Source organism: Glycine soja, chromosome 19, assembly GCF_004193775.1.
Source record: "Glycine soja cultivar W05 chromosome 19, ASM419377v2, whole genome shotgun sequence".
Taxonomy (NCBI): domain Eukaryota; kingdom Viridiplantae; phylum Streptophyta; class Magnoliopsida; order Fabales; family Fabaceae; genus Glycine; species Glycine soja.
Genome location: NC_041020.1, coordinates 12,925,308 through 12,940,468, shown reverse-complemented (window position 1 = coordinate 12,940,468; position 15,161 = coordinate 12,925,308). Strand labels below are relative to the sequence as shown.

At 39.9% G+C, this 15,161-nt stretch overlaps 1 protein-coding gene across 1 annotated transcript; it reads left to right on the top strand.

Moving 5' to 3' along the window:
- Positions 1-813: 813 nt before the first annotated feature.
- On the top strand, positions 814-11,140 carry LOC114398610. Its single transcript, XM_028360787.1, has 3 exons — positions 814-1,318; positions 1,400-1,668; positions 11,030-11,140. The coding sequence occupies exons 1-3, from the start codon at positions 814-816 to the stop codon at positions 11,138-11,140; spliced, it is 885 nt and encodes a 294-aa protein (XP_028216588.1).
- The last annotated feature ends 4,021 nt before the right edge of the window (positions 11,141-15,161 follow it).

The window sequence follows — 15,161 nt, the reverse complement described above, 5'->3', positions numbered from 1 at the left end:
TCTTTTTCCCCAATGGTACAATCCCAATGCAACCTGCGCCTATCATGGTGGTGTTCCGGGGCACTCTATCGAGCAGTGTGTAGCCTTCAAGCACAAGGTACAAAGCTTGATCGATGCTGGATGGTTGATGTTTCAAGAGGATAGTCCAAATGCTGGATGGTTGATGGTAGATCCAGAAAAAATAAAGACAATCCTCAAAATGTCGAAGCCACACACCAAGAAACAAGTCTGAGGTTTCCTAGGGAGGTTGAACTACATAGCGAGATTCATATCACAGCTGACCTCCACTTACAAGCCTCTTTTCAAATTGTTGCGTAAAAATCAGTCCATCCAATGGGACGATGATTGTCAAGTGGCATTTGAAAGGATTAAGTGGTGTCTGATGAATCCCCCTATGCTTATACCGCCAGCGCTTGAAAGACCTCTTATCCTATACATGACTATGTTAGATGGGTCAATGGGGTGTGTGCTGGGATAGCATGATGAGTCCGGAAAAAGAGAGCGGGCCTTCTATTACTTGAGCAAGAAGTTCACGACATACGAGATGAACTACTCTTTACTAGAGAGGTCGTGTTGTGTCTTGGTATGGGCAGCTCACCGTCTGAGGCAGCATATGCTGAATTACACTACTTGGTTGGTGTCCAAAATGGATCCCTCAAGTACATCTTCGAAAAGCCCACTCTCACTAGAGAGATAGCTCGGTGGTAGGTTTTGTTGTTAGAATTCGATATTGTCTATGTCACTCATAAGGCAATAAAGGGGAGCACCTTGGCAGATTACCTAGCTCAACAGCCCATCAATGATTATCAACCCATGCATATAAAATTCCCTGATGAGGATATCATGACCTTGTTTGAGGAGGAGGTCGAGAATGAGGACCGGGATAAGTGGATCATGTGGTTCGACGGTGCATCTAATGCACTAGGACATGGAATTGGGGCAGTATTAGTTTCCCTAGACAAACAATATATACCTTTCATGGCTAGGTTGGGCTTCAAATGCACAAACAACATAGCGGAGTACGAGGCATGTGCCCTTGGGATCCGAGTAGTAATCGACTTTAGGGTCAAGTTACTCAAGGTATACAGGGACTCGACATTGGTAATTCATCAGTTGAAGGGTAAATGGGAGACCAGACGCCACAAATTGGTGCCTTACCAGGCTTACATTAGGAAATTGATGGAACTCTTTGATGACATATCATTTCATCACATTCCTAGAGAGGAAAATCAGATGGTCGATGCCCTTGCCACTCTAGCGTCCATGTTCCAACTAAGCCTGCATGGAGATTTGCCGTACATCGAATTCAGATGTCATGGTAAGCTTGCACATTGCTGTTTGATAGAAGAATAAGAAGATGGTAAGCCTTGGTACTTCAATATTAAATGATACATTGAAGACAAGGAATACCCACCTGAGGCCTCTAACAACGACAAGAGGACGTTACGATGGTTGGCGACCGATTTCCTCCTAAGTGGAAATATGTTGTACAAGAGGAACCATGACATAGTACTGCTTTGGTGTGTGGATGCAAGAGAGGCTGAACAGATGCTAATAGAGGTGCATGAGGGATCCTTTGGTACACATGTCAATGGGCATGCCATGGCCCGTAAGATTCTGATAGCGGGGTATTACTGGCTCACAATGGAGAACGAGTGTTGCGTTCATGTGAGGAAATGCCATAAGTGCCAAACCTTCACTCATAATGTTAATGGAGAGCGATTGTTACGGTTATGTGAGGAAATACCATTGAACGTCTTGTTAGACAAGTGGCCTCAGATATCTTAAGAAGGGGGGGTTGAATTAAGATATTCCAAACTGTTTCCTGATGCAATCCTACCCCGTAAGGGCATTGGCTAGAAGACTCCAAGTAGATTGGGCTAGAGATCCAAGGAAAGGCCCTAGGGTTCTCATGAGCCTTAGGGTAGATTTCGAGCCCATGGGCTAAGTATGAGCCCGCTTATCTTTGTAAATATTAGAATAGGTTTTTCCTTCGTCTAGGCCTTGTATTTTGGCCATTCTAGTAGTATAGGGTTTTAGCCTTGTATTTCGGGGCATTTTGAGTTGTCTTTGTAATAAGGACTTTTTTTTGTTATTTTCATGTTTTTTCTCATGGGGGTGAGCTTAGCTATTATAGGGGGTGTGTAGCTAAGCTCTAGCTTCTCATCTCAAGGAGGTGAGCTTAGCTATTAGAGAGGTATGTGTAGCTAAGCTTTAGCTTCTTTAGGAATCTTCTTAAGGAAGCTTCTCAAGGAGGTGAGCTTAGTTATGAGAGGGGTGTGTGTAGCTAAGCTCTAGCTTCTCAAGGAAGTTTTCTCAAAGAAGCTTCTCAAGGAAGTTTTCTCAAGAAAGCTTCTCAAGGAAGCTACCTAGTCTATAAATAGAAGCATGTGTAACACTTGTTGTAACTTTGATGAATGAAAGTCTTATGAGACACACTTCAAAGTTCTACTTCTCCCCCTCTTTTATTCCTTCAATTTCGTGCTCCCCCCCTCTCTCTTTCTCTCCCTCTTTCTTTTCCTCCATTGAAGCATCCTTCCAAGCTTCTTATCCAAGGCTCATCTTGGTGGTGAAGCTCCTTCTTCCATGGCTTATTCCCTAGTGGATGGCGCCTCCCTTCTCCTCTTCTCCTTTGCCTTCCGCTGCATCTCCATGGTGAAAAATCACCATTGAAGGACCCCATTGAAGCTCAAAGATCCAGCCTCCATAGAAGCTCCACAAGCAAGCTTCCATCAAGTGGTATCAGAGCACAAGAGCTTCAAGTAGGTGCTCCTTAAACCTCCATTAATTTTTTTTCTTTACCTTCTCTTCCATTGTTGTTTCTTCATTTTTCTCCATGTATCTCCTCACATGTCTTGTTCTAAATATTGTTAACATGATTCTTTAGAGTTTCCACCGATTAAACTTGCTATAGAAGTTAGATTTGATTTTCTATGGTTCAAATTTCTTGTTCTTAGTTCTTGAACCATGAATTGTGTTGAGTTTAGGTTCCTTTGAGTTTTGTCTTGTTATTTTTTGTGGCTGAAACCTAAACCATAAAATTCTTACAAAAATATTAAAGTAGAAGAAAACCTCAAAAATCTAGAGTGACTTGTTCACCTATTGTAGTTTTGTCATAGAAGTCATGTCTAGTCATGAAACTTGTCACATAAGATTTCTTATGTTGTGCTGAATTTTATTTTCTTGTTTCTTTGTCTAACTCATTTGTTCATGAGTGTATGAAATTCTTTTAGCCTATTATTTGATTTGAGTCAAATCTTTCATGTTAATTAGTCCTTAACATGTTCATGCAAAATTCTTAGAGAGTCTTTGATTGTGAACCTTTTCTTGAACTTTTAGGTTTCTTTATGATTGTGTCTATTGTGAATTTGAGTTTTGGTGATTGAATTGCTGGCTGAAATGTTGATACTAAGTGAATATTGAACTCCGAAAACTGTGGTAAACAATCCTAGTGAGTTCAACATACATAGGAAGGTTGAAAGTAAGCCCAAGGCAATCAATATACCATGCTTAAAGAAACAAATCGCTGGTGCTGGCAGCTTGGACATACAAACTTGTAAAAATTACTGAGAATTGGTTACTTCGAATTTTGAGCTGAAATTTTTACTGAATTTTCTAGACATCTGGAAAAAAGTTATAAAAAAAGAAACAAGTGATTTGGATAAAAGGAAAAAATACTAAAAATCGCACAAGTTGGCAGGAAAATCAGTATCCAGAAAAAAAAGGTGAAAGGGAAGGGTGCTTGTTGTTTTGGCTCAAAATTTATTCTATAATTGGAAATTTCAATTCAAAATTAGTGTGAAGACAAGTGACAAAGCTAGAGTTTTGTTGAGTTTTTTTTTTTCAGTTTTTTTTACTCTACTCTAGAGCCATTCTAAGTTTCTCTTTGACTCCTAGCTTGCTTCTATGTCCTTTTCATTGCTTTAATTGTTGAATAATCCTTGAAAAATTGTCTTGTTAAAAAATCCATTGGTTTAGCTTTCATTTCATTTTTTTTTTTTTGTCTTTGGTTATTGCTTGTCTCTTTGTTTCCTTGTTTGTGGGTTGCCATATAGGGAATTGGAAGGAGGATTGGTGCCATCCCTTGAAGAATTTGAGTCCAGAAGCAAGGGGCCAACCACCTTAAGAGCTATTGGACGAAGAAGCACTCCAAATTGAGTGAATCACCAAAGAGAGAACAACCACCAAAATTGAGGACCGTTTTGTAATTTTGTAATTTGCAATTTACTTACCTTTATTGCTTTCAAGTTTTTGTAACAAAAAGGCCTTTCATTGGAAGTGTGTTGGGAGCCTCCAATAGGTTACCAAACTTCCATTTGTGTGTAATAATTTTAGGCAATTTTTACTTAGGATAGTAAGTGTTTTGTTGGGAACCTTGAATGTGGTCATCCAAACACTCTTAGGATTCACCTAGTTTACATTTCTTGCTTACTTTCATAGCTTATTTCTTTTACCTTCCATTGTCAGACCGCCTAGATAGCTTGCATTTTACCAATTAGTTTTTTTACCTTATCTTTCACACCTCTTTTAGTGTTTATTTGGCTAGTTTCAACCATAGTTTCTTTTACCTTTTGTTTTCAAACCTCCAACAAGAAAGAACCACAACTTAGGAACCAACATGAGTCATCATTCATCTAGTGTTAATGGCGAGGGTACTAGTCATAAAGACCCTTTATCTAGAATCTTAGATGAGTTGAGTTCCCTCAAGTTATGGAAAGAAAAACAAGAGAGAAAAGAAAAAGGAAAAAAAAGAGTGGAAGAAATAAGTCAAGATGAAAGAAAGAAAATAAGAGAGGAAGAAAGAAGAAAAATAATGAAAGAAATGAAAAGAGAAAAACATGTTTCCTATAGTAGTCATAACTCTTGCAAGAGCCTAAGTGATGAACTTCGTGACTATTACGTAGGAAGGCATAGGTCACATCTTAGACCTCACTCCCATAGAAGAGAAAAGGAAAGAAAGCCTCAAGAGGCTAACATTAACCTCTCATACTTCCATGGGAAGGACAATGTAGAGGCTAACTTAGATTGGGAAATAAGGGTAGAGCAACAACTTAAAAAGAAGTCTACTTCAAAATCTTATGGCTCTCACTCTTATCCAAAGAAAGACCAAGGTCAAGGCATCTTAGGGGTGACACCTTCTAAGCCCAAAGATGATAAGGGGAAGGCAATAGAAATGCAAGCCCCTAAGGCTAGTATGCAAGAGAAAACTAGCTCTATAAAGTGCTTTAAATGTCTTGGAAGAGGACACATTACTTCTCAATGCCCCACCACAAAAACCATGATTATGAGGGGCCAAGACATTTATAGTAGCCAAGATGAGGCTACTACTTCACCTTCCTCTAGTGAAAGTGAAGAAGCAAAAGGGGAAGAATCTAGTGAAGAAATCTACCCCCAAGAAGATGGACAACCATTACTGGTTAAAGAGAAGTGTAAGGAGGTAAGTGTCTCCTCCAAGAGGTTAGCTAAGAAGGAAACTCATTTTACAATAAAGACAAACATTAAAGAAACTTTCCCTCTTAGACAACCTCCACATTTTCTCTTTTGTAAAAAGACACTTGCTAGCATTGCAACACCTCTTGGGCTTGAGTTTATTCCTCAAGTAAAGAAGTTGTTGGATGAGGGTTTGGTTCGCAAGAGCTTAAATCCTTGTGCTTTTTTGGTGCCCAAAATAGGTATTATTAGGCACCAAGTCCCTAAAATAGGTGGTATGATGAATGTTTTGAGTGGTGCAACCCTCTTTTGTAAAATCACTCGTACACCTAACATCTTCATGGTGTGTGTACATAGGGACCCATTAGGTAGGTTTGTTCTTATTTTTAGTTTCAATACAAACTTAGGTACTCATATGGGACACCTTAGGTTTGTTATACTTTTTGGTAGGAATAATCAATATGAAAATACAGAAAAAGGTATGTTTTATTGCGTTACTTTTCTTAATTTTTCAAATAGTGATCAACGGGTTCCCATGAACCCTAAGAGAATAAAGGTCATTCCTGAGTGGCTCACTCCACCAAGTATAAGAAAAATTTGGGGCTTCCATGACTTAACAAACTTTTACAAAAGGTTTGTCCCATATTTTTCTATACTTGTAGCACCACTCATTGAGTTGGTGAGAAACCATGTTCCTTCATGGGAAGATGCCCAGGAAATGGGTTTTCAGACCTTACCTTACTTCAACATACCAAACACCACTAATACATGTGTTTTTGTTCTTTTTACAGGTGTTGAGGGAAGGAGCCCAGAGTATGAAGAACCTCGGGATTTGAGGTCAAATCCTTTCCAAGGTGGAGGGAAGGTGAAAAATCACCATTGAAGGACCCCATTGAAGCTCAAAGATCCAGCCTCCATAGAAGCTCCACAAGCAAGCTTCCATCAAGAAGATTCCTAAAGAAGCTAAAGCTTAGCTACACATACCTCTCTAATAGCTAAGCTCACCTCCTTGAGATGAGAAGCTAGAGCTTAGCTACACACCCCCTATAATAGCTAAGCTCACCTCCATGAGAAAAAACATGAAAATAACAAAAAAAAGTCCTTATTACAAAGACAACTCAAAATGCCCCGAAATACAAGGCTAAAACCCTATACTACTAGAATGGCCAAAATACAAGGCCTAGACGAAGGAAAAACCTATTCTAATATTTACAAAGATAAGCGGGCTCATACTTAGCCCATGGGCTCGAAATCTACCCTAAGGCTCATGAGAACCCTAGGGCCTTTCCTTGGATCTCTAGCCCAATCTACTTGGAGTCTTCTAGCCAATGCCCTTACGGGGTAGGATTGCATCATTCTTGATGGAAGCTTGCTTGTGGAGCTTCTATGGAGGCTGGATCTTTGAGCTTCAATGGGGTCCTTCAATGGTGATTTTTCACCATGGAGATGCAGCGGAAGGCAAAGGAGAAGAGGAGAAGGGAGGCGCCATCCACTAGGGAATAAGCCATGGAAGAAGGAGCTTCACCACCAAGATGAGCCTTGGATAAGAAGCTTGGAAGGATGCTTCAATGGAGGAAAAGAAAGAGGGAGAGAAAGAGAGAGGGGGGGAGCACGAAATTGAAGGAATAAAAGAGGGGGAGAAGTAGAACTTTGAAGTGTGTCTCATAAGACTTTCATTCATCAAAGTTACAACAAGTGTTACCCATGCTTCTATTTATAGACTAGGTAGCTTCCTTGAGAAGCTTTCTTGAGAAAACTTCCTTGAGAAGCTTCTTTGAGAAAACTTCCTTGAGAAGCTAGAGCTTAGCTACACACACCCCTCTCATAACTAAGCTCACCTCCTTGAGAAGCTTCCTTAAGAAGATTCCTAAAGAAGCTAAAGCTTAGCTACACATACCTCTCTAATAGCTAAGCTCACCTCCTTGAGATGAGAAGCTAGAGCTTAGCTACACACCCCCTATAATAGCTAAGCTCACCCCCATGAGAAAAAACATGAAAATAACAAAAAAAAGTCCTTATTACAAAGACAACTCAAAATGCCCCGAAATACAAGGCTAAAACCCTATACTACTAGAATGGCCAAAATACAAGGCCTAGACGAAGGAAAAACCTATTCTAATATTTACAAAGATAAGCGGGCTCATACTTAGCCCATGGGCTCGAAATCTACCCTAAGGCTCATGAGAACCCTAGGGCCTTTCCTTGGATCTCTAGCCCAATCTACTTGGAGTCTTCTAGCCAATGCCCTTACGGGGTAGGATTGCATCATTTCCCCTAATTAAAAAACTATTTTACTTTTTACTCAAGTTATGAATTCCCTTAATGACAATCTTCTTAAATATTAATTCAAATGAAGCAACTTGAATATGAATATAAAGCAATAATAAATAAAGGAGATTAAGGGAAGAGAAAATGCAAACTCAGTTTTATACTGGTTCGGCCACACCCTTGTGCCTACGTCCAGTCCCCAAGCAACCCGCTTGAGAGTTCCACTATCTTGTAAATTCCTTTTACAAGTTCTAAACACACAAGGACAATCCTTCCTTTGTGTTTAGAGATCCTTTACAACAAGAGACTCACAGTCTCTTAATCCCTTAGAGAATGAGAAGAAGAAGAGGAACAAATCTCTCTAGAAAGAGATGGATTTTACAGATTGAGCACTCAATTAATTCCTTAATGAATTGCAATTGAATTGGCCAAGGAATTCTTAAGAGGATAAAATGAATTTGCTCTTTGAGAGGATAAACACTTTGTTGTTCTGAAAAATCTCTCTTCAATTTCGTGTTTAAGTCACATATATATAGACCATTGGTGGTCATGAGTAAAGCCTTTGAAAAGTTGTGACTCTTGAAATTATTTTTCTGAAATTCCTGTCTGGTAATCGATTACAGTAATTGTGTAATTGATTACAGCTTTTAAAATTTGAATTAAAACGTTTACTAATTGCTGGTAATCGATTACCAAAATTGTGTAATCGATTACACAGTCTAAAATTTCGAATTCAAATTTTTATAGCTGTTATAAAACGTATTTGGCCACTGGTAATCGATTACATCCTCTGGTAATCGATTACCAGAGAGTAAAACCTTTGAAAAACACTTTTTATTTTAAATCACTTGGCCAAACCTTTGCTAATTCAATTAGGAATTCCCTTCCTAATATTCTAGTGATCATCTTGATGTTGTGACTTGTAATCTTGAATTATTGTCTTGAATTTTAATCTTGAAAAGCCCATTTGCATCAATTGCAACACATCATCATGATCATCATCAAAACATCAAAGCCAATTGCATCTACACGTCTTGGCAGCACCTTGGCCATTCTCTATGTGGGGCATAGACATTATCGGGGCCATCGAACCCAAGGCTTCCAACGAGCATCGCTTCATCTTAGTTGCCATTGATTACTTCACCAAGTGGGTGGAAGCAGATTCATATGCTAGCGTGACTAGGAATGTGGTGATCAGATTCATTAAGGAGATAATCTGCAGATATGGGTTGCCCAAGAAGATCATCACCAATAATGCCACCAATTTAAACAACAAAATGATGAAGGAAACGTGTGAGGATTTCAAAAATCCAACACCATAATTTCACGTCTTATCGGCCAAAGATGAATGGGGCAGTTGAGGTTGCCAATAAAAACATCAAGAAAATCGTTCAAAAGATGACTGTGTCATACAAGGATTGGCACGAGATGCTTCCCTTTGCATTTCATGGTTATCGAACTTATATGTGTACATCTACTAGGGCAACCCCTTTCTCTTTAGTGTACAAGATGGAGGTTGTGCTCCCGTTTGAGGTAGAGGTTCCTTCCTTGAGAATCCTAGCAGAGTCAGGATTGGAAGAATCAGAATGGGCCCAAGCACGCTTTGATCAGTTGAATATTATCGAAGGTAAAAGATTGGCCACCATGAGCCATGGGCGACTATATCAAAGCAGAGTGAAAAATGCTTTCGACAAGAGGGTGCGCCCGCATAAGTTCAGCGGGGAGGACCTTGTTCTAAAGAAAGTAACGTAGGTTCAAAAGGATCACAGAGGGAAATGGGCACCAAACTATGAAGGTTCGTTTGTTGTGAAAAAGGCTTTCTCAGGAGGGGCATTGTTGCTTATGAACATGGATGACGAAGAGTTGCCTTCGCCTGTGAATTCCGACATCGTCAAGCGGTATTACATGTGATATTTGGGGCAATTTGAAGACTCAATGTTTGGGCTTCCTCAAGCAATCATTTGGATCTTCGAGTCTTAAGAATTTTGTAAACCATAATTGCAACATTAATAAATATGGATTAATGATTTACATCTCTCCCTCCATTGTTATGTCCTTTACATTTTATTGCCTTTAAGAACATACGCTCATGTTCTTGCTCACTCATTCCAGAGCCATTTGGCACGTTCGGCAGGGGTGTCGTAAGCGTTAAGTAAAATTGAACCCGACAACACCCGTTTAATTGTTACATTTAACATTTGATCATAAACATGCATACATCTGCATCTTATCCTCAAGGGATCCTACAAATCGGAAAATGAATGACGAGTCATTTCGAGGTGATCGTCAGCACCACACCAACTTGGGTAAGCCTAGGGGCAAGTGAAAAGGTGATACAAGTATCTTGTAGTATGTTTTCACATTTAGATGATAACACTTTCTTTGTCAAAGCATTAGGGCAGGTACTAACAGATGCTAGGCCCATGATTAGATCGATCACCACCCAGTGTCCGGCTAAAGACGTTAAAGAAGCGCTTCTAGGAGGCAGCCTAGTATCTCTAACTTTGCTCTTTTTTAATTTCATGTTTCATACTTAGTCATTTTCTTGAATTATCTCATGAATTCGCCTAATCTTATACATAATAAATAAGATTTAAAAGGGGAGTATAAATAACCAAGAACTTTGCAAAAAAAAAATTTGCAAAAAAAAATTCCAATTCACCTGGGCGAATGGCCAGTTTGCCTAGGTGAGCATGGTCTGACAAAAAAAGATAAAAAGGGGAGGGGTGAAGCCAATTTCACCCCATTTTCTTCAAAAACTCATCAAAAGCTCTAGGCCTATCTTCGATTTTGTTGTAAATTTGCATGTCATATTGTTCTTTATCCCTCATTTTTACATGCTTTACCATGCGCCCACCAACTGTTCGATAAAATGCCACAATGACTATTCCATGTGTTGGTTAGAGTTTTGAATAAATAACGAGCTTTACGCATGTCCAACCATCATTTTAAACGTATGATCAACTTAGGTTGATAGACTAAATGTAAAAAGCATGAACTAAGCTTGGAAATCTAGGCATTGCCTTAAATGCAAATTACATGAGTTACATGAATGCGTAAAATTGATTTGGTAGAATTAGTCTAATTATTGGTTAAACTTGCTACACCATGATGGGCACATTTCACCTAGATTGTTGTAGTATGTTAATTTCTTTCAAAATAACATGCACTGAGTTGTGATTTGTTTTATTAGTTGCATGATAACACATGTAATTAGCAAAAAAAAAGAGAAAAAAACACCCAAAGTTGATTGACTTCTTGCTTGCGTAGGATAACTGAAATAATGGTTGCATATTTCATGCAAACTAACTTTATGGATGTGTCGTTGCAGGCAATGGCTCCAAAGAAGCTCCTCACTAAAAGGGCAAGGAAGGACACCGCAGGGGAGGGATCCAGTGCAGCTCCACAAGCAGAAATTGAGTTTGACGGACTCCATTTCTGAAGCGAGGAGCATCAGCGCTGCTTCGAAGCAATCAAGGGTTGGTCTTTCCTCAAAGAGAGACGGGTCCAACTAAGAAAGGGGGAATACACAGAATTCCAAGAGGAGGTTGCCAGGTGTGGATCATGCGCACAAGCATGACCACGTTGACACAGATCTGGATGACGCTTCTCCTCAACAACATCCTTCCCAACGACCATAATTCTGATCTCCCACTTCCTAAATGCCAACTGGTCTATGCTATTCTGACCCAGGTCAGTGTTCATGTAGCCCAAATTATCCCGGATGCCATTTACCAATTTGTAGGTATCACGCCTCCATGACACCCAGTGGACCCAGAAAAGTCCAACAAAGCACTGGGAATTCTGGCCTTGATCACAGGTCTCTGCCAGTTCTATGGGGTGCCAATTATGCCCATAAAGCACATCCGGGCTCCTATTAACAGGTTGTTCATTGAGAAGTACTGCATGCCAAGGCAGGCACAGGAGCCAGGGTAGGAGCAGGAGCAACAGCCGGTGATAGACGCACCTCCGCCACCTCTACAGCAGCCACCATCTCTAGAGTCCATCTCAGCTCACATGCAGAGGATGGAGATCTACATGCAGCATTTGGCTGACTAGCAGGTGGCCAACCATAGGGGTCAAGTGCAGCTGAACGATAGCTTTTACCAGGATACTCTGCACCAGCAACGCTAGGACCCCAGCCCTTACCCATGGCCTACTCCTGAGCAGTTCAGGGCCACTATTGCATGGTCTGGGGACAGGCCTAATTTTCAGGCAAGGGCAGATCCCGCAAAGGCCCCAGGAGGTGAAGACGAAGCTGAGAAAGACGATGACTTGGCAGATGTCATGGATTTCTTCCTTTGAGGAGACTGACCCTCTTGACTGGGACCTTCTAAATTTGTGAACTTGTCTTTATGTTATTTATCGCTTTTAGTATTTTTGTTGTGTTATTTCGTTATGATGTTTTGTTTGAAACAGAAAAATTATGCATGGTTTCTTTTCTTCACGCGCCCTTTGTTCCTTTGATAAGTGTAGTCTCGGATTACAACTTTGCCTGTATTTCAATTTTTTCCTAAAAACTAACATGCTTTTTAAAAGAAACAATCATCGATTTTCTTCAAAAATTTGGTGGATCAAAACAAAAAAGGTTTTTTTGAAAAAAAAAATGTGCACCTAGAGGGTGAAAACGATGAAAGACTTTCCCGACTGCCAAAATGGACTCTAATGTTTTGTATGACTTGATAAAAGAGCAATCGTTGAAACACTGATTTGGCCCAAATGTGGAAATGGACCTTAAGCCTTAGTGATCGCGTGAACACAAATTTTATATTGAGTGTTCGCATGGGTATATTTTGCGATTGATTTTGCATGAATTTCTAATTATCATAATATGCAATTCATGGGGATGATCTAGGCATTCCTTTCTTTCTAAGCCATTGGCCAAACACCTATCCCAATATACATTCTTTTTTTCCATTTGGAAGCCTTTTGAGCCAAACATTGATTTTTACCAAAACCCTGACCTAGGATGGAATTTTCCAACCTTACCCTGGGATAAGAAAGAAGGGGCTTCTTCCAAAGAGGATTTCTATCATCTTTTGGTTAGTGATGTTCATCAAAACAAAAAGAAAAAACATACAAAGAACAAAAGCCACAAAGAAAAAAAGGAGAAAAAAGAAAGGAACAAAAAAAATCAATCAATCAAAATAGAAAAGGGCAGAAGGAAAACAAGTTCTTTGGAGCAAACAATGTCTGGATCATGTACAAATTTGTTGTAAAGAGTAAAAGGAGGGGGAACAATAGTAACTTGATTAAGACCTGAGGAGATAGGAAGTGATCGCTCGTTTAAGTTACTAACCAAATCTTTGGGCCTGCTCTCCTGTTCCACACAAAAGAAAAGGGAAGAGAAAGGAGAAAGGCCAGAACAACCAAAACCAATTTCCTACAAAGTATGACCTCGGAAAGTCCTATTGACCCATAATGATTATGCATATTATCTTTGATTTGATGGGAAATGACTTGCAAAATCAATTTATGACATATCTGTAATTTGGAATTAAGACGAAACACTTGCATGTGTAGAGCTTTATACACCTTTATGCGGTTTTCCTCTATTTGGTTGGACCCAGTGTTTCTTCTAATTAATTCAATATGTTCTCATCAAGTAAATACTTTGGCATCATCAAAACCTACATGATATGCATTCACATCTCTTGCTAATTATGGTTATTTGATAATTGTTGTTTTCTTTTGTCATAAACTCACCCTTGCAATTTTTGTACCGTGCGATTGGTACCTATGATGATCATGAATCTTTGTTCGTGGGAGTAGATGGACAATAGTAGATTACATAGAGTGAGATTCTTTTGTTGGAGTCTCCAAGCCAACATGATGACGTTGGGATTATTTTGGGAGAAAGTTGTGTTTTGTTAATCAACTCCTCCGTACCCGGTTCTATAGTTCTTTTGAATTGAGTATATATCACAATATAATTATAGTAGTGATATCATAGCAACAAGGTGGGTCATTACAGTGAGGAGCAGGATGTTAGGGCTAGTGTTTAGGCTGTTATTTCTTTATTTTTTCTTTGTTGGATTTTGGCCGCAATGGCTGTGTAACTATTACAATTATTCTTCTTTTGATGATGAATTATCTTTCCTTTGTTGATGAATTTTGCACCGTTTGTATGTCTTGTATGTTGCTTTTCGTCTATGTGATGCTTCGTTACTTGTGGTAGTAAAGATAGGTTGCCTTGACAAGAGTGAAAGTTTTGACAATATAGGAAGCGAGACATTGTCAGCTTTGTATGAAATAGAGAGCTAGATGACACAAAATCATCTCAGATTTGATTTTAACCCGGTTAAAGGTCTTGTCACTCATTTGGTGAGGCTTTATTTTGCTTTATGGAACTTCTCCTCTGATGGTTGTGAGGAGTTAGTGTGACTTCCACTTGGTTGAAGGTTTTACTGACCAGTTTGGTGGTAGTTTGTTTTGCCTTATAGAATCTGGACTTTTGACTATGGTGACCAAGGGCATGCCTTGGGTTTGTAGGAGTGCATTCCAAGGGTAGACCTTGGGTTTTTATGCTAAGGATGGACCTTGGATTTCGGAACCAAGGACAAACCTTGGGTTGCTCAACCAAAGGCAGTTTTTTTTGTTCTTGCAGACTTGTAATCCTACATAGATAAAAGTGAATAATAGGAAAACTTGCAAGGGTGAAGCTTGCATACCTTAGATTTTTATGAATGCAAAATTTGGCAATGAAGAGGCTCAACAAGGGCAAACCTTGGGTTTGACAAGCTTGTAGATGCTTCGAGGCTCTCCAAGGGCAAACCTTGGGTTTGATGAGCCTTTGGAGAAGCAAGACTCACTAAGGGTGGATCTTGGGTTTGACGAGCCTCTGGAGAAGTGAGACTCAACTAGGACAGACCTTGGGTTTGACGAGCCTTTGGAGAAGTGAGATTCACCAAGGGTAGACTTTGGGTTTCAAAAACCTATAAGTCTCACCAAGGACAAACCTTGGGTTTGATGAGCCTTTGGAAACACAAGACTCACCAAGGACGGACCTTGGGTTTGATGAGCCTTTGGAGAAGCGAGACTCACCAAGGGCAAACCTTGGGTTTAACGAGCCTTTGGAGAGGCAAGACTCACTAAGAGCAGGCATTGGGTGATGAGTCTTAGACTAGGGAATGCTCGACTTGGGTTTTGTCGAGGCTCACCAAGGGCGGACCTTGGGTTTGACAAGCCTTTGTTCTCCTCATTTTGTTGTTCTTGGAAAAAAAGCCTCTTTGGCGATAATTCCCCAACATTGATGGGGATCATGGTGCCTGTACCATACGTGATTCAGAAAGGCATTTCATTGGTCGTTGTCTGGGGTGAACAATGAGGATGAATTTGTTGAGTCTAATGTGCAAGGCCCTAAGGATGAATTTGTTGGCTGCCTTTGCATGACCATTGGTCTGGGGATGTTTGGTTTAGCTTATGAGGTGCTTGACTCCTAGCCTCGTTAGGAAGTCTTCATA